The sequence below is a fragment of the Calidris pugnax genome, unplaced genomic scaffold (genome assembly GCF_001431845.1).
Source record: "Calidris pugnax isolate Ruff unplaced genomic scaffold, ASM143184v1 scaffold103, whole genome shotgun sequence".
In the NCBI taxonomy this organism is placed as follows: domain Eukaryota; kingdom Metazoa; phylum Chordata; class Aves; order Charadriiformes; family Scolopacidae; genus Calidris; species Calidris pugnax.
Genome location: NW_015090990.1, coordinates 14951201 through 14970812, shown reverse-complemented (window position 1 = coordinate 14970812; position 19612 = coordinate 14951201). Strand labels below are relative to the sequence as shown.

The following is a 19612-nucleotide window of genomic DNA, read 5'->3' as shown; positions in this document are numbered from 1 at the left end:
GGAGAAAAGTGTGAGATGACCCTGGCAGCTCAGGTGAGTGCCTTGCCCCTGACCTGCAGAGCTGAGCTCCTGGTGGCCCCTCCACAGCACAGCAAGTGGCACCCCCTCAAGGGGACACCTTCTCCTCTGACTGCTACTGGGGTGTCAGCAGACCAGACACCTTTAGACTCAGCAGACCAGACCCAGGAGTACTGCAGTTAGGCCACCATCGCAAGCACAGTACTTCTGGCTGCTTTTATGCTACAGTGTCCAGGGGCAGGCACCAACTGTGAGAACGTAGCTCAGCTGTCACCTACAGCCCATTCCCGCTGGGCAGTGCTAACACACACCAGGCACTGAGCAATGCCTTCTGTGGCCCCAAGTCAGGCTTTGCAGCTTTTTTATATTCCCAGCACACATTGCTTCAAGGGAGATGTCAGGAATGAACCACGCCAGAAGTGCAAGGAGAGAAGCAGCAGAGCTGTAACTGCCTGGTGAGTGAGCACACAGCGAGCAGCCCCCCATGGCGACACCTGCAAGCCCTGGTGTCCCAACCAATTGGTGCCAGGTGAGCTCCAGTACGAGATGATACATGGTAATGCTTCAGAAGCTGTTTGGCAACTACACCAGCACCCTGCCCAAGCACCTTTTGTCACCCTGTTCACCCCAGCACCAGAGAATCACAGCACAGTAGGGGTTGGAAGGGACCTTCAGAGATCATCTAGTCCAAGCCCCCTGCCAAAGCAGGGTCACCCAGAGTAGGCTGGACAGGAACACATCCAGGTGGGTTTTCAAAAACCAGAGAAGACCCCACAGCCTCTCTGGGCAGCCTGTTCCAGTGCTCTGGCACCCTCAAAGTAAGGAAGTTTTTCTTCATGTTCAGATGGAATTTTCTGTGTTCCAGTTTGTGCCTCTTGCCCCTTGTCCTTTTTCTGGACACCACTGAAAAAAGTCTGTCCCCAGCCTCTTGACACCTACCTTTTAGATATTTATAAGCATTGATGAGATCCCCTCCCAGTCTTCCCAAGGGTAAACAAACCCAGGTCTGTCAGCCTTTCAAGCCAGTGTGATTCTCCTTTGGGTGGTTCCATTGCATCCCTCCTGTTTTGTAACAGATGTGAACTCATCTGTAGGGAGGATGTGTTTGGGCATGGGTCCCTGAGTAGTGGGGCAATGCGTAAATAGTCTCTTAAGAAATAAAATACTCACCCTGGGGAGAGGATCCAAGTCACAGGGAAGTGCCAGATAAGATGTGAAACCATCCCTTAAATGTGCCATTCTGCAAGGGAGCAAACTTCTGAAATGTCACTGCAACTGAAGTCATGTTTGATTAATATTAAGACATGGAGTACAAATTTCAGCTCTGTATCTTATGGATGAAGAGCTTCAAGGTGCAGCAGTGTTAAGAATGAGGTTTACCAGCTGGCCTACTGACTCCATGTGGCAATGCGCTCTCCCTGTTTTGCCCCCCCCCAGCTCCACCATGGCCATCACATCATCAGTTGTGATAACTTGCACCTGGATTTTGGGGAATGGCTGGCAACATAGTCAAAATACTGTCTGGAGTGGGGACCTAGAAATTTTGTTCCCATGAGAATATGACTATAGGTCAATTATCTTACTGTATAAATAGTGGACAGCCCAAGAGCCCTTTAAGCTCTCCTGTTTGGCAGCGGGCTGCACGACAGGATCTAACCCTCTGTGAGGACACTTGCTTAAGGTTCTACTCCTCGAGGTTGAGAGATTCCTTGCTGCAACAGATTCTCAGTAAGTGACTAACAGCATGCTAAACTTTGAAATCTTAGCTCAGTAATGTAAAGAATTGACTGCACATATATAATCCTTTAGACATAAACTGTCGACCAAGTCTGGGACTAGGACTGGATCCAGTCGCACCTGGACTCCTCTCTGAGAAGGAGTTTAGAAAGCAAGGGGGTCCTTTCTGAACCTTGTGACTCAATGGGAGGGTCTCCCTGACAGCTTGTTTGACCATGTCCTCTATGCTGTAAATAATAGAGTGTATCTTGACATCAAATCTCGTAAAACACTATCACATTTACTACTGGTTTTATCACACTTACTACTGATTTTGTTAAATCAGTTTCACCTTAATAAATATTTCACTACTTCACTCTAACTAGTGAAGCTAATCACTCTGTTCACAACACTGCACAGGGATCTGTGTTACCAGATTCCTTCAGCGCAAAATTCAAGCCAAACTGCATTTTTCTGTCTGTTTGGGATTCTCCCTCATTACTGAGACGCAGATTTTTCTGAGCACATACATGAATGGCATTATGAAAACACTCAGTTGTGAAAACCACAAAATCCCAGCCATAATAAGCTGACCTTTCTGCTTCCCCTTGATTTCACTGGAGGTGTGGTTACCTCACTGCCGAATTTGTTCCTCTGGCTTTCATCCCAGCCTTTGGATCCGGCCTGGCAGATTACATAATGGGGCTGGGATCCTTGCCGTGTTCGCTGCCTTCTGTTCTGTTCTGCTCCGTTATGAACATCAGTAGGTACCTGGTTTACAGGAATGCTTAAAAGTGGGAAAGACAGCATATTTAAACTGCGAAAGGGAAAAGTCTTTCACACATTGTTAAACGACAGAACTACCTGCCACCAGAATGGATACTGGAAAGCAGGTTTAAAGATACCAGGAGTGGAAGAGAAACTTTGTTTGCCAGGACTTAATCTCTCACTAATATAATTCAATTTAATTAAGATTAAAAAAGTCTTCCCTTTGGGGAAAACACCTCACAAATACTCACAGCAGGCCGCAGATCATGAGAGGACACCACAGTCTCCTTGAAATATGCCTTTTCCCACGTTCCTATCTAGCTATCATTTGCCACTAAATTAGTGTAAAGGGAACATCCTGCTCAAAAAAGAGACTTTGTAGAGTTTTTTAAAGCATGTTTATGTGACTGCACATAAATGTTTGTGTAAAAAGGGAGTTATGACAGTTTATACCACAAAGGTTACAGTAAGAAAAAGCACTTCTTTATGACAATAATTCACAAATTCACAAGAATCACTTTAATATACAAAGCAATTACTACCATTCTGAAACACAAAGCAGCTAATATGTACATAGTGTTAATAAAATGCATTATAACCCAGTACATTTTTTTAAACACAGATAAAGCACAAAAAATTAAGTAAAAAAAAAAAACTAAAACAAAACCCCAAAACACAACAGGGATGTTCCTAGAATTTTGGGGAAATGTAAATAAGAATTTATTTCCCCCCAATAATGGATTTTCATTTAGTCTTTTAACTTCCACAAGTATGTGGGAGTCAAACTAAAATACCCTGTTCTGTGCTGACATGGTTTCGGTAAAGAATCAGAAACACAGATGAGGTGAACTTACTCTTTCCAGCTTACATTACAAAGGGAGAATAATAACCCTCGCTCTGGAAGCTTCCCTGAAAAACACTGTTCCAAAACAATTTCTAATTATAAATCCAGAGTAGAAATAACTCATTTTTGAAGCAAGCAACCAGTCTGTGGACAAGTCTGTGGAAGGGTTGGCTGCCAACTAGCACCTCTTCTTGCCCTGTCCCCATCCTATCCTTGGAAGTCCATGTAAGCAGCACAGTTTCAAATCTCATACAAACTCGAAGTTCTAGAGCTTTTAAAAATTAATGTTTTAATATAAATAAATGTCATTACACACACAAAAAAAATAATGGAGTGGCACCTGGATAAAACACAACTTGTGGAGAGCACCCAAGCATCCTTAGTTCCTCAAGGCGGCCGTTTCCAGATAACTAACTGGCACAAGGCCCTCCCTCCCCGTGCCCTCACACAGCTATCCCCTAATTTAGAGAAATATATAGCTGAGGCTGAGTGAACCGACGGCTCCCAAGTCGCGAGTACAGTAAGTGGTCAGCTCATGGAGTGCGCCAACCGTGGGTCGTTACAGCCCGTCCCTGCCCCTCTCCCTGCCAGCACACAGCTCCTGAGGACACCTGGCTTCTCCTGCCTCTCGCTGGTGAAAGCCAGACCTGGACTCACCAATTTGTGCTACACAAACTAGCCCAAGCAAGTCTCTTCGCGGACCAGAGCTTACGTACATTTAAAAAACACATTCCAAGGCAAAAACCACTTGAAATGCAAACCCTCTTTGCCAACTGGATCTGGTCCCTCTTCCCCAAAGGTGTACAGATTTAAGCCATATCCATCCCCAGACCTGAACCTGTCACAAGCACACAGTAGATAGGTTTCCAGCACCCTGTTTCTCTCCATCAGTCTGGTCCCTCCCAGACCGACTGAGCTTCGTGATACATTCAGGTTTCTGCAAAATCAGTGTCTTTTACAGCTAGCAAATTCAAAAGCTCAGGAAAACAAGTTCCCAGGCACAGTACAGAGAGCCATCAATGTACTGTATGCTTTAAAACCTGCTCACAGTGACAGATTACAGGGTTATAGCTAAATTATCATTGTTCCTGAAAAAAAAAAAAAAAAAAAAAAGGTGGTTGTGCTTTTTTTATCTTTTAAAGCAGGGTGACACATTGTCAATGTACCTTTACTTCCTGGTGTCAAAGAACTGGAAAGCCTCTTGATTTATTTTCTTGGAATGCAGCTTGTAAAATTTGCAGCCAAATTTCGAATTAAGAAAGGGGGAATAAAGTGACGGAAAAATAGTTTAGCTTTCCTTCTAAATTAACCTCCCTTTTCTCACTTGGGATCACTGAACTAGTTCTATTCTAAAAATAATTTCCCATCCATCCTGTGCACACTGCTCTGAGACACCACACACTTAATTCTTTCCAGTCTTCAGTACTGCCAGTTCAGATCTCCTGCCACGTTGAAGTAATGCCTGCTGGATGCCAGGTGCTAATCAGCAAGTTAAATTTGTGAAGGAGTCAACCGCTGTGGGGAGAGGAGTGAATTGTGTGCAGGCAGCAGGATCACATCAATTGTGCCGGAGAGCTTCTCAAGCAAACCCAATTGCTCTTAATTTTTTTTTGTTCTGTGTTTTTTTTTTTTCCCCTCCTCAAAAGTGCACATTTTAATTAAACATTTACAAAGAATATAGTGTAACAAAGATAAATACATGACCTTTGGGTTAGATCATTGGCAAATGTTACATCACTAACCAGCTTCAGGGTGAAAAAATGGCAGTAAAAACACAGTCTTAGAAAATCAATGAAATCCTCTATGAATTGTCCTAGATTTGCAACCACTGATAATGAATTCGCTTTGATGGGGAGACTCGTCTTTATTTGAACCCACAAAAAGCACTGGCTGGCTGTCATAAATTAAAAACATATAAAAAAGGAAAGCAGAGGCCAGTTTTCCCTAACAGATGACCACTTGCAACTGCAGTCTACTAGAAGCCCAGATTTAAAGGAAACAAATTTAGTACAAATTTAGATCAGAAACTATCAGGGCTGTTTTTCCTTACTAAATCTAACTTTTTTTTTTTTCCCCGTCCTGAGCCTCCTAATGATACCAAACACCCCACCAATTTTCTGATCAACGCACAAGTACCAGAGACGACAGCGGTCTGCAACGCAAACGCCAACTACAGGAGAGCCAGAATGCACAGGTGCCTGTACAGTCCCGACGAGCACGGCAGCCTAAAATTGCGCTTTCGGATACAACCTATGGTGCCGGCAACTACCTGATTCTGGTGAAATTGCTGCTTAAATAAAAATGCATCGCCACTACCCCAGGAGGAAAACAGAAGTCTTACCAGTGGTTCCTTTAGAAAATAACATCTTAACAACTTTCCAATTGTTTTGCCTTTGATATATAGCTGCCAAAGAGAAAAAGCACAAAAGTGAATTTTTCTGGGGGGTGGTGGTTGTTGTAAAACAACTGTTTACATAATGTCAAAAAATCTCTATCAGTAAAAAACAAAACAAAAAAAACCCCTCACAAAAGCAATGAAAGATGAAATAAAATTCTTGAAAATGAATAACTGAGAAACAGCACAAAACAAATTAGTAATAAGCGCTAGAATAATGCAGCCCAGAACTACTGGGGCAGGGGGAAGCTTTCACACACACACATCCACACGCACCCAGACACACACAGAAAAGTAAAAATTTTTTCTGACCTCCATATACTATAATACTCAGCATTCCTGACTTAAAAGCTCTCAGAGCTGTAGATTATATACTGTGTATATATATATATGTACATATATTATACATATGTATTTTCCAAGAATATCTAAATTAAAAGAGCACCTCTGACAATATCTTAACTGCCTGATCGGTGCTGTTGTTTTGCAAAATAATGACATTACAAAAATTATATTTCAAATCAATTCTTGTTTATTATGAACATAATGGATCTAGCCCTTTCTAACCCTCTCTTCAGGTAAAACAGGCTACCAATTCTTGAAAACTCACAACCGTGAGATATAAAACTAACCCTCCCTCTCCCCTGCCAGCATAATTTCCGTCCTACTTCCAAATGGCCTTAGTTTATAGAAGCTGATTACCCCAACCTCATTACTTGGGAAATAGCATATGAATGGGTTCCTGTGTCATAGTCTTTCCCTTTTTGGGTCAATACGAATAGGAAAGCATGGGTAACCCTAGCCAGCCCTCTACTTGGTCTAATACTTTTTTTATTATTGTCATTTAAAATTTCCATTAAAGAAATTCTAGTCCCTAAATCCTCAGCGCAGCATAAATAAAAATAGAGGTTCTTGCAGATCCCTATGTACTTTAAAATAACGTTCTTTTTCTTAGTGAAATGTTATTTGCTAATGAGGTCTAAACTAATTACACTACAGACTACTTGCAGACCACGCACGGACAAACCGGTAACACAGTTCTCCTCTCACTGCTGCACAGATTTGCACCAACCCCGTATGAGAAGACCCCCGTCCGGGTACCAGTTTAGGCTCCCTGGTCCATTCGGCGCCCAGGCTTTGTGCTGAGTGACTCTCAGCAAGCACTAGACAGCTCTCAGTACCCACTGGGAACAGCTCTCAGATCGCAGCTTGTCTCACGCAGCTCCACTGCCAAAGCTCAAGTTTTTGCAAACAGATGTTTCTACAAAAGAAACAGCCTCGATGTAGACACATACAGCTTTTTCCGTGCTTCTCAAAGCTCTAGGAACCATTCCATACAACTGTGTAAATTAGGCCATTGTGATTTTCATGTTTTACAAGTACGACTCCTGTGTTATCAACATTTCTATTTCACCACTAGTTGTGAAAAACTCGTAACCGTTGTACATATTCGTATTCTCTGACTTTAAGAATCCAACAATTTTTATAAAAGCATTGCTGAGAATTTAGGGTCGTCTTTAAATTTGCATTGCTAAACTAATAAATTCATCTTCCATTAAATAAAAACATGAAAATCAATTCTCTATGGCAGGTAAAAATAGACCATTTATAAAACCCCTCAGAACTTGTGAAAAAGAATTCTTTCATAATTCTGATACTTATGTTCTCTTGTTGAAATACAAACATAATTTGAAATTATCGATAACTCTAGATTTAACAATAATGCTACAAGTTTAACCCTGCTCCTTTTAAGTCTCTTGGAAACTGAATGCCCTCTCAAATGAGAAAACTAAAACTTTTAATACTGCTTAGCTGTTTGAGACTCAACTGCCCAGAGTCTTCCAAATGTTCTTCTTATAACGTCACATCAATTGTATAACCTTTTGGAAGCTTGTTTGAATTTCACCTTAAAAAGAGGCAGAGTGAATGGGAAAAATATATTAGCTAATACTTCGCTAGAGGCATTAGTATAGACCAGAGCCTTATTCTTATGTCTCTAAATATAAAAGTTTGACCAGAAGCCCAAAGTAAACTTACTCCATTGAGTGACCCAAGTTATCAAGAGGCTGGCTTCAGAGGGCCAGTAAACAAACTGCACATGATTCTTTTTGACACAATCTTTTTGACAACTTCTTGACATTCTTTTTTGGTTCTTTTTGAGCATCATTCTTTTGAAGTCCTAATGCTTAGTAGAGAGTTGTTTTTAAACATGAACTACCTTTTTAACAATGTAAATCTGGGAAAGACTACATTTCCTCAGTGCAAAAACTTGATCTTGCAAATGTCTGAGGCACATGAGTAATTTTACTTACAGGAATAAATTACTTGGTAAATCTGACCCTTTACATTAAAAAGTCCTGTGAATAAATTAAGAATTTAGCTAGACTTGCCAGGTACAAATAATTAATACTGTCCCTTGCAAAGCCAAAGTTGGAGTATTTGTGTTTGAAGTCCTCTTCAATATTTGAGGTCTTGGTAGTTGCCACACGGCAATTTAATTTATGCATGGAAGGCAGCCTCAAAGTTTGAAAAAGAACCAGGCTGATGTTCCCATTGAGTACAGTAATTTCTAAGATAGTGGTAGAGAAACAGAAATAACCTCATTGATTGAGAGGACTTGGGACACACACTATAACGTCATCAGGGAGTTATGTATGTGGAGTTGGCCGTGCTTCAACTGCTTAGTTCTTCTGCATACAAATAGGTAGTGCTTTCATGTGTTACCCTTGCTGTGACTGTTTTCAAAATGCCACTACTGTACCTTCTTCATTTTGAATTCCTTTCCCATCCAAATATCATTTCCCAATCAGTATCCTATGAAGCTGGTGTTTGCTTTTTGTGCATTCAGAATGCTGAACACACCGGGACACATACGCTTCGAGAAGCAACAACTGACCAGTGAAGCTCATTTCAATGCATTTGTTTCTGAGGTATGGAGAAGTTTTTACTAGTCCAGGAGGGCTCAATACAGATTACAAACCAAAACCTCTCCTGGGCTAGTCTCAAAAAGGTACGTTATCTCCACACCAAGAACGTGACTGTGAAGCGCCTGTCATTTGGCATGCTGTTTAGCTGTGCATTTTTATAGTTCATAATGAATATGGGAAACCAATTTGGCAACCATTGCTTCTTCATTGCACCATGCACGCTCCACGTACGTGGCCCACATTTCCCTGGACCAAGAGGCTGGGGTGGTTCTGTCTCTAAGGCAATGGAAAGAGCTCAGCACAAACTCTTGAAATCATTACAAAAGGACCCTCCCCACAGCAACTTCCCAAGTGACCACTGTAACTCCTTGAAGAGGATGGGGAGACGAGAAAGAAGCCCGTTCTTCTTCTTCTTCACGCTGAGACGGATGATGAAAATAATCTTGTAGGGGGAGAAGTGGAGGCAAGTACTTGAACATTCACAGTTTGATGCAAAGCACAGATGAAGTATATTCTGTAGTTGCTTCAGGCAGTTTTGCGCATAGAAAAAAAGAAATGTTTAGAAAATAAAAAGTTTACTTTGTCTTTCTGGATATAGCCAGAACCAGTCTTTATCCCACCTGGACAAGTGAAAATAGGAATCCAAAATTAATCTGATTTGTGGCAGTAAAGGTCCTTAAGTGCTTTCAACTCCTCAATCAGTGTCTTGTTTTGGTTTTCAAGCACAGCCACTCGATTTTCTAGACATTTCACATATTCCTTTTTCTTCCTGCGACATTCACGTGCTGCCTCCCTGCAAAGCAAAAAAGGCCATTCAAATCCAGAATAATTACTTGTAGACACGGGTGACTTACCTAGTACTGCCATTTTTTTAGAATATGGAGGTACTATTAAGAAATGCAAGTTAGGGAAAAAGGCTGAGTTCATAACAATTGTTCCTCACAAATCACACACACTCAATGTCCACAGATCATTCCAACATGCAAGACCCACTAAGTCAGTACCAATAAAATTCTGCTTCTATGAGAAAAGGATCCTACTCAATGACAAAATTCTGCTTGCAGGATTTACAACAGAGCCTTTATGCTGAGTTGAATGCTGCTGAAATAATTTCATTGATTTTATTATAGTAAATAGATGAATAATAAAAACATGGGTAAGACCAGTCTTCATCTATCAATCTCTTCATAGTCCATAGTGGACTGCAGCAAAAGGAAGAGACAATCAAATGCTAATGGTCAGGATGCTCAACTGGTGCAAAAAAAAAAGCTGTATTTTGAAAATATTGAAAATTGAAACGAGCTCTTCTGCTTAGTAGATAAACAGTAATTGTAGTACTAGGTAAAAAATAATGTCTGTTCCAGGACCTACCCGGCAAGAAGACTCTAAAAGTAATTTTTGAAATTCAGCTCCACAAATGAGACAAAATGAAGAAAACCTAGTTTGTAAGCCTGAGTTTGAATACTCAGGTATTCATTTATCACTCTTACAGATACAATTGCACATGCTTGGAGCACTTCAGTGGGCCATATGCAATATTTAGAATTTAAGTAATTTTGGGCGACTACTTGTGTCACCAAATACTACTGGATGAGGAAGTGCCTCCCAGTGCAAACTACTAACCTGTCTTCTTGGGTGACAGCTTTTTCTTTCTTTTTGTGATTTTTGTGCCAGCTGGAGCTGTATAGTAAGCCACCTCAAATGTGTGTGCATTAGCTATTCATTATGAACAGCTAGAGTTATACTGAATTACAAGAGAGCTTTTAAAATGTAAAATTTACACAGAAAATTTGCACAATAATATCTATGAATATTTACGCTATAATCCTGCAATAAGTACTACCTCACCATCTGCCTCTTTATATCCCTCTCCCCTGCTTGGCTATGGAGCCAGGATTTGCAAATATCTAAGCCGGCAGGCTAAAGGCACCACATGCAACATGATACTGTTGCAGAAGCTGTCACTTTCACTCAAGTAGGGGTAATTCCCCAATTGTTTTTCTTGGCTTTCCTAAACACAAAAGCTTTCTTTTACTGGAATAAGACTGCTGACTAAACGAAGGGATTCAGAATGCTAATTAATTTTTTCTCAAATGCAGAGCCTGAAAGGGTGACATCTACTATTCACTGATATCAGAGAAATACATAAAAAGGGGAGATGGGTAACATTCTGTACAAAAAATGTTTTAAAAAAGTGAACTCTTGCTGTTCAGTGTTATTTACTCTATTAAAGCCCCTCAGATCAGCATTGGGCCTGCTCATGTAACTTTGCATTGTGCTCACAGCTTAGCAATCTACAGAAGACAAATGCATCTGTACAACCTAACAGTTTTTCAGACTGACAGATGAAGTGAACAGTGGTTTCACGGGGCTTCCCCTCCTCACAGGTTACCCTGCGACACCAGGAGAAAAAGCGCTGCTGTGATCCTAGTGTCACAGTAGAACATAAAGGCTCAAACCCGTGGCCTGCAGGCATTCAAGCTCCATGTAATGGGTTGTCTCAGGCCCACCTCTTCCCTCTCCTCCAGCAATAGGCTTAGGGAGCACCATGCCTAACTTCTCTCTGCTTCTCCCTTCCTTCACTGCCTCCACCAAGCCCCAACTCAATAGGCTTCACTGTTCCTCCTCACACGCTAATTCCTACAGGGTCCCATCTCCTCTCTCTCCCAGCCCTTCTGCTGCCACTACTGGCTCCACAGGACATCACCAGAAGCAGCTGCTCACGTAGTCTTTCCTTTACTATTTCTGCTTCCAGAGGATACAGCCCAAAGGGCAAGCAGCTAAAGAGAAGCAGCAAGACAATCAAGAAAGCACTCGTGAAGAGTGCAGATGGGCCAGCAGCAAGGAGAATACATGCATTCTAAGGCTAAGGTAAAGAACCACAGAATGGTTTGGGTTGGAAGGGACCTTAAAGATCATCGAGTTCCAAGCCCCCTGCCATGGGTGGGGACGCTTCCCACTAGACCAGGACATCTCCCACCAGGACATCTCCCACTAGTTCAGGAAAAGAAACTACATGAATGTATTAACTCAAAAAAATCAACTCACCTCAGTGTTTTTAAGAACACATCTGCAGTCATACAAGTCTCTCACCAATTACTCTTCTCCTTATGGCAACAAATTCTCACACCTCACAGAACGAGTCTGACACCTTTACTTAAGGTTTCATAGTCACAATACATGGCATTAGCAGATGTGCTTCTTTGCTTTGCATCTTTAAGTAAAAGCAAATTCTTCAGAAAACATTTAATAAAATGACTAAAAAAGATCAGGGTTCTTAGTACTTAATGCTCTAGTTCTATGCATAGCTGACGGGGAAAAAAGTGATGTAAATGTACATGCCTGTTCTTCATTAGACGCACTTCCCTCTTCCGTGCGGCCTCTTCTGCTGGCTGGGTTGGAAGTGCTGGAGAGGACGCCATGACTACGCCTGGTGCAATGGTGCTGGTAGGGGCGGTGCGAATCTGGTAGGTCTGCACATCTCCTGAGGCAGCTGAAAGACACAAGGGAACACCACGTCCACTTGGTGACAGCACTGCTGAATGCGGTGCGAAGAGCACCTAGTCATCTATCTAACCATGCACTCTGGGCTACACAGTACAGAAGGAACAACCCATCATCTGGGTCATCATTGCTATCTCGGTCTTAGTTTATTAATCTATACAAGGTTTTGGGCATTCCTGCTGAAGAGGTCTTTGCTTGTGCTTGGTAACTTGTTTTGTCTTGCTGTATTGCTGTCCCTGCTTCCTCCCCTCAGTATATTTCTTTTTGCTTCTCTGTTTTTTGGGCAGTTTTAGCAGCTTTAAGAAGATGTCGGATAGTAAACAAGTATTTCTAGCTATGCTTCTGCAAAAGGTGAAACTGCGCATGTAAGTATTTGGCACAGAAAAAAGGGTGTAGAAATGTAGCATTTATTCCAGCAAGAGAGAAACAGTGCAAACTGGACACTCGACTTCACTACTTCTCTAGAATGAACAAGGTCTTGGGTTTCTTTTGTTTGTTTATTGTAATTTAGAAGTGTGTTATATTTGCCTGAGCTTGTAAAAAAATTCAATACCACCCAAAGAAATTACAAGTCCTTAAGAACACAAAACTCAGAGGACGAGTGCAACAATAGTATTTTTCTTGGCTATTTATTCTCACTGATGCCTGGAGACCTCTTCACTGGTTAACTTCCAGATCAACTGCTTTGCAATCATGAAAGCAGAGGTACACTTTTCTGTTATTTTTAATAAACCAAAACATATTTTAATACAATAAAACCCACCAACTTAATTCTAAGTTGAAGTAGCCCTGCTTGTTCTAAGCGGAGGGCTAGACCAAATGATCTTGCAAGGCACTTTTCCTAAATTATTCTATGATTCTAAAAGTCAATGATTTAAGTACTTCATAACTAGCTACAAAAGCTACAAGAAAATATGACCCGTGATTGAAAAAGGGAAAAAATTACTAATAAGTTAAAGTGTCCTTATAGAAAGAATCAAACAACCTTCTTTTCTAACTTTAGTGCTTCACTTTAAATTTACTATTGTTGCAGATGACTATCTGGGAGAAGTCAACTCTGAAGTGGTATCAGTTTTTACAGAACATATAAAAAAAAAAGTGAACAAAATAAAGGAAATACATCATGAAAAACCAAAAACAATATATTGTTTTAAGAATTAAACCCAAAATATCCACAATTTTATCAATACAAAGGGGAAGGCTCCAAGAAAATATGACACAAAGCTTTGTCCAGAATTTCTTTTAATCATTTTGGAGACGTATCTGTGACAAAGCTGTTAATACTGTTTCATGACACATTTGAAGGATTTAGGTTGGCAACTTATATCAGCATGGAGAAAATGTCATAGAGAATGACTAGCTGTGAAGTTTCTCACCTTGTACAACAACTTGGTTGCTGGGTACAAGTATCTGTTGTCCGTCTGTGGTCTGTGCATATTGTAAAATGGTGGTGCCAGGTTGGGTTGCAGCTGCATTGGTCATAGTCAACGTCTGGAGACCTTGTACCCCATCTGTGCCATTGTTAGACAACTGTATTGCTCCTCCTTGGGTAATAGCAACTGAAGACAAAAAAAAAATATGGATACAGCATGTAAGACACTAATTTACTCATTAACTTACAGTATTAAACCTAAATATGGAAGAATACTCATCTGAGTTAAATCCCATGAACCCTTATACGCCCTCAAATTAGACACATGGCTGTAATGTATCATGCCTGGAAGATAATTTTTTGTGACACCCATATTTCTGGGGAGGCCAAAAAACATAGCCTAAAGCACAAATTAGTTTCTCCCATAAAAGCGTTATCACACAGAGGAGCTACAATCCTTCCCCAGTGATTAATTTTTAATTTGTTAGGTAGGATTTTCTTCTTGGTCGGTTTAGGTCTTTTCCTCAATTCTTTCTTTTTTCCTCTCATCTGAAATTCCTCTCCTCTTCCATGCTTTATGCCCTTCAGCCTCCTCTGCTGCTATTGCAATCCATCCTGTGTTTCACTTTCTTCTTGTTTTGGCCTTTTTTTTTTTCTTCTGATTGTATCCCCCTTTCTCTACAACTTCCTCAGCACCTTCCTAGCAGTTGTTTTCATTCATAACGGTTCAGTTTCACATTTTTTCTCCTTAAAGCAGTCTTAAAGCTGCTGGTCTTTTTTCCCTTTCTTTCCCTTAATCCTGTCATGCAGGTGTACTGAGACATCACCCCTCATTCATGACTCCGCAGAATTGCACTGTGTTCCTATACACAGACACACCAAAACCTCAAGTATCTGCACAAGCATTTATTTTACAGTTATGGTAGGAGAACAGAGTTAACCACATCAGTTTCAATAAAATTAAGTAGGGTATTAGGCAAAATGGCTAAGGATTAAACAGAGATATAAAATTTCTCTTTTGAATATTAAATAGTGAAAACACAGAAATGTATATTTATTAAATATTTTAAATATTGCTGAAGTTTTGATTTTTTCAGAACTTTCTAAAAGGTAATTGCAGACTGTAATGCTTTTTGTATTCATGAGGTTACAATTTTGTGGACCAGGATTAATAATTTGCCAGGAAAAAACGAATCTTCTGGACTACCTCATCTGGTTCCTCAAGTGAAAAAGTTTATAATAGCATTATGGTTAGTTCATATTTTGCCTCAGGATGTGTTAGCTGCACTACCTGGCAGTCCCAGAACATATATTGAGCATTTCAAATACTTACAATAGGAATGTTTTTAAAAGGCATGGTTATCAAACAGTGACATTAAAGTAATCATATTTTCACCTCCTGCTTTGTTTTAGTCCAAACAGTTACAGAAATAATAGTTCTTCATCTTCTCATCCCCACTTACTAGCACCACTGAGAAATTCAGACTACATACTGTACTGCCCACTGCTGGTTTGGTAAATGGGAGTTGGCACCGTAACAGTGGCGATGGCAGGTGCTGCTGTTTCCTCTTCAGACTTTTCTTCTTCAATCCTTGGCACTCCTGGGGCGTCTGAGGACAAGTCATTCAAAATTTTTCTGGCAAAGACAGTGTGTTGTAGAGATTTTAATAAAAAATGAAAAAAAAAAAAGTCTATTTGACACATAATGCTGGAGAAAACTGAAAAGTGCAGTAAGCCAGCATGGAAAATACGGGTGCAGAATGAAAAGCCCACACTTTCTTCCAACTGTTGCTGGAGAGGATTGTTCAAAGTGCCATGCACAGACGGGCAAGGCAGCCAGCACACAACAGCTGTGCTTATCAATATGAGATACAGGTGCATCTCAACAGGTTCTTCTCAACCCAAGACACAGCTATCATAACCTTCTCTTTGTCTTAAAAACATGTTTCTTTCTTGTCCATTTTCACTTGTTTCCTGCTTTTAGCCACATAAAGATCTGAAGACAGAAAAGTACGTAAAACGCTATCTCCTCGCTGACATCAGGGGAACTGTTCTGTTTCAGAGACCATAAAGGCCTCAGCCAGAGAGCTGAGTATCAAGGAAATTAGCAGAAATGCTTGTAAAGGGCAACCAGTTTATGACCTAACACCTGCCTCGGAGGCAATGCCGGGTGTTTGACTGAAGTCACACGGTTATGTTTACAGGTGCCCTGCCTGGGAAAGCTGTGAGATTAGCAGAGGTGAAGGAAATAACAGTTTGTTCAATTACTTCTATGGGTTAATTATCCAAAGCCCAAGCTGCTAAAGCATCACTGCTACAGGTCCCACTGAATAGGACTGTTAAGACTGACCGTAGTACCTGCTGCAATTTGCATCACTTAGACCAAGCACTGCTCTCGGAGGACTGTAAGCCCTTTTCACTGCTGGCATAGTCTGTCACTGCAAAATGCTGCTTAGGTAAAGGGAAACATTTTTTGTCATTCTCTTCATATGTTTGCCTCTGGATTGTCACTAGAACTCGAAGTGGGATGAAGCAAACGCAGCTGCAGACCCCAAGCTCCAAAACAAGACGTGTTTCTTAAATAAGGCTCCTAAAGCTTTGGGAGCCAGAGCATCTGTATGGAAGCTATTTGGGGAGAGCAGTCACTCTGCTAAGCAACTTGACAACAGAGCTTCGCTGTTGCTGTTTTGACTCTGTGTGTGTGCAGGAACCCCAGCATTGCACAAGCACTCCACTGTGCCAAGCACCACTTGGACAAATAAAAAACTCCTGTCCAGAGAGCTTGCAATCTAGGTATTAGACTAGAAAAACTAGTGGACAAAACAGATGAAAAAATATGGAGAGAGCAGGGAGGATGAGGAACAAAACCCAAGAAGCCCAAAATAGAAAAGAAGAAGCTACAGCTCGCCACTTTTTAAGCTCACGTCAGATATGATCTGGTGGCTAGAACCTACCTCTGCCATCATAAAGATGGATTTAAGATAGAAGGTAAGGTGGCAGCTTTACAAATATAGGAGCTATGAACTGACATGGGGAACACATGATGTACTTCAATAGCAGGATCCAAGTGGAATTTCCAAGGAAGAGGTATAGCTCTTCAGTTCCGTGAACCTATCTGCATCTATCCTGTCTCTGGGGCCAGTTACAGCAGCTTGAATAATGCCAACCAGGAACTCACCAGACACAGCTGTAGCCTGGCTCAGTCTTACTGACGCGAGCCCTACCCCGGCCCAGGGTCTGAGCTGCATATGCAAGTTTTACAATTGCAAAGTTTTGCTGAGTCACCAGGATCTGGTTTGGGGACAGAGGCTGTGGTGTGGCATCAGTGCACGCAAAGGAGTCCATCCCAAGGAGAAGTTAACATGCACATGTCCCCTCTCCTCAGTTTTGCTGCTTGCTTACTTAGCTCTGCCATCTCATGATATGCAGCCATTCTTCCATATATAGTAAAAGCAAGTGTCTCACTGCAGAAGCAGACTGCAAGGAAGTCTGTGGCAGCCTTGAAGTTAGCACCACCACTCCTCACAAATAAAAATATTTTCCCAGACCTATTATAGTTAGGGATCTTCAGTAACGATTTTCACTATATTCAGCAGAACAGCCTTGAAGGCTGCTGGAAAAGGTAGAAAATAAGCTGCAAATGCTATAAAAAATCCTAACAAATGGGTGAGATATGCTTGGGCCTAGAGTGTAGCTTATATTTCTAAGTCTATGCTCATAAAGAAAAAAGGAGCACCTGAATTTTCTGAAGCAGCAAGAATCCACAAGTCACTTAAAACCCACTGAACTCCAGAGCTGTTCCTTGATGTTATTTAGCATGTTTTAAGAATGAAAAGTGAGATTCAGTACAGCCAGAAAAAAAGCCATGCAAGGGCTTGATGAACAAAGTAACAGATGACTAAGACCAAGTGAAGGAGCACCTCAGTTGGTGTTACCACAGAAGTATTTGCTATGGCAACTAAAGATACTAGATGCCTATCACTACATTCAACTCATACCCCAACTTCTTAAATTTTAAACAACCAATTTTGCCCAAGCAGAAATTCTCTCTGAGCCACAGAACACCATGTGGTCATTGAAAGTCTCATGGGAGAAAGGAATTAAGCTTGATTGCTGCTAGCATTTCAACAATAACGAAAAACAATAGAGTTGATTTTTTGCAGACTACAGATTATACAGAAGCCACCTTCTTGCAAAGCTTCAGTGTATTTCACATATTAAGTATGCATTAAAGCTAGCCCTAAGGCACCTACCACAATGACACCTCAATCTTTCACCAGTTTGGCAATTAGCTTATTCTCAGCTTATTTCTGTCCTGAGTGCAACAGCTGAGATTTCCTCCTCCTCTCCAATTTGCTTATCTTTTTACATCCTATTCCATGGAAAGACATTGCATAAGAGAGATTTCAGCTAAATGATAAGTCTAAAAATAACTATACAACCACACTGTTTGTCTCCCCATGTGAAGAACGCATCCATCCCGCAAAACGCTTCAGCTTTTAACCTCCATACCTGTAGGAGGGTCGTCTGGAAAGAATTTCTCTTCGTTTCTGTGAGTCTGTGACACTGTCTACTGATTCCTGTGAATCTTCACTTTCTGCTATAGTGGAGATCTGTAAATAAGAACAGCAATCAAACTTAATAAGACACTTCCAATGTCTTCATTTTAAGGAAATGTTGACATCCTGTGGAAAACACTAGAATGCAAGCATTCTACAGTGCTTCTACCTAGGCAACAAACAGAAAGGGCAGGCTGTTTAGCAACAGATCCAGTCAAAGAATGACCACAGAGAGTTATCTACCTGTGAGAATGTCCTTTAAAATTTAAATACTCCATTAAGAAAATATGAACAGTAATTCCATATAATCTTTGCTTTCCATGATTCCTTGTTTCCATCCATTTTAAGGAAACAAAGAAAGATTTTTTAAGTAAAATTCAGGGAGAGAAAAACTAAAACCAAATTAAGAGAGCAGAAAGGTTTGGAAACAAAAAACAAAATACTGAAGTTGAGAAACATCCATTTATAAATAATTGGGTAGGTATGTCATAGAGACACTGCCTTTTGCGGGGGGAGAAATTGTCAGGAAAATGTTATACACGAGGATGCTAAAAAATAATGCAGTGCTGCAATTCTGAGTATCTGTGCTAAAAAAAGACAAAGATTTAGGAAGGAAAGCTAAAATGCTTTTATCAATCACATTTCAATAATCCTAAATTGGAAGTGTGCCAAAAATGTAAAAACACCTCCAATACATAAAAGCAGAGACTCTTTTCCCAAAGACTATAGTAACATGACAAATATAGAAAAGCTAACAATAGTTATTCAATAGAGAAATGTCTGCGTGAGAAACATAACTCGCAGCCTGACATTTTATTCACTGGAGGGAAGATTCCTAAAGGCCCCAAAAGCTTGCTGGCGCCCAAATCTCAGAGTTATCAGATGGAGGGCCTCAATAGGTCCAAGGCTGACTGTGAACTACTGGGCTTTGAATATCGCAGCATTCCAAACACGTTATGGCTTTGCACTGAGCCAGGTGAATTCCAAGCATGGTTTCATTGCCAGTCTCTTACCTTCCACCCCTGGGCTAGTAACTTGCGCACTTATCTGAAAACTGCTCACCTCCGATAGATTAAAACTCTAAACTTTTGACTGCAATGGCAGAGGAGAGTAGGGCCTGCCAGAATAAAGCTGACAAGGAGTAAACAAAAGATTACTATCAGAATAGCCTAGTTTTTACTCAGCTAAATATCTGAGTAATATAAATATTTGAATAAATTCAAATAGTTGAAACATCTACTTTTTAAAATTAAACTTTTTTGAGCTCAGTGTACTAACAGTAAAGGAATCATGTACAGTCCTTGCCCTGTGTAGCTGCTGTACACCAAGCTATTTATATTTCTACATTCAGTAACACTGGACTAAAAGTGGTTAAAAAAAAAAAGTTACAAGTTTTAAAGATTTCAGACTACTTGTCTCCTATGTCTTCAAGCTATGTCATCATATTGCATTATCTGTCTTGCTTTACAGAAGAGAAAAATGCTAAGGCTTTACAAAGCAAACAACATT

At 40.7% G+C, this 19612-nt stretch overlaps 1 protein-coding gene across 6 annotated transcripts in view; it reads right to left on the bottom strand.

The window, feature by feature from the left end:
* Positions 1-2881: 2881 nt before the first annotated feature.
* The window catches only part of CREB1 (cAMP responsive element binding protein 1), a 40582-nt gene continuing 23851 nt past the window's right edge, over positions 2882-19612 (bottom strand). For 4 of the 6 annotated variants that reach the window (XM_014954509.1, XM_014954510.1, XM_014954511.1 and 1 more), the window contains 5 exons: positions 18057-18157; positions 15038-15180; positions 13549-13731; positions 12011-12161; positions 2882-9461 (listed from right to left, as the gene is read on the bottom strand). In XM_014954509.1, the coding sequence (XP_014809995.1) occupies positions 9317-9461; positions 12011-12161; positions 13549-13731; positions 15038-15180; positions 18057-18157 (723 nt within the window). In that variant the 3' untranslated portion in view covers positions 2882-9316. Of the gene's footprint in view, positions 9462-12010; positions 12162-13548; positions 13732-15007; positions 15181-18056; positions 18158-19612 lie in introns of those variants that run through there. The other 2 variants (XM_014954512.1, XM_014954514.1) reach the window with 2 other exon arrangements.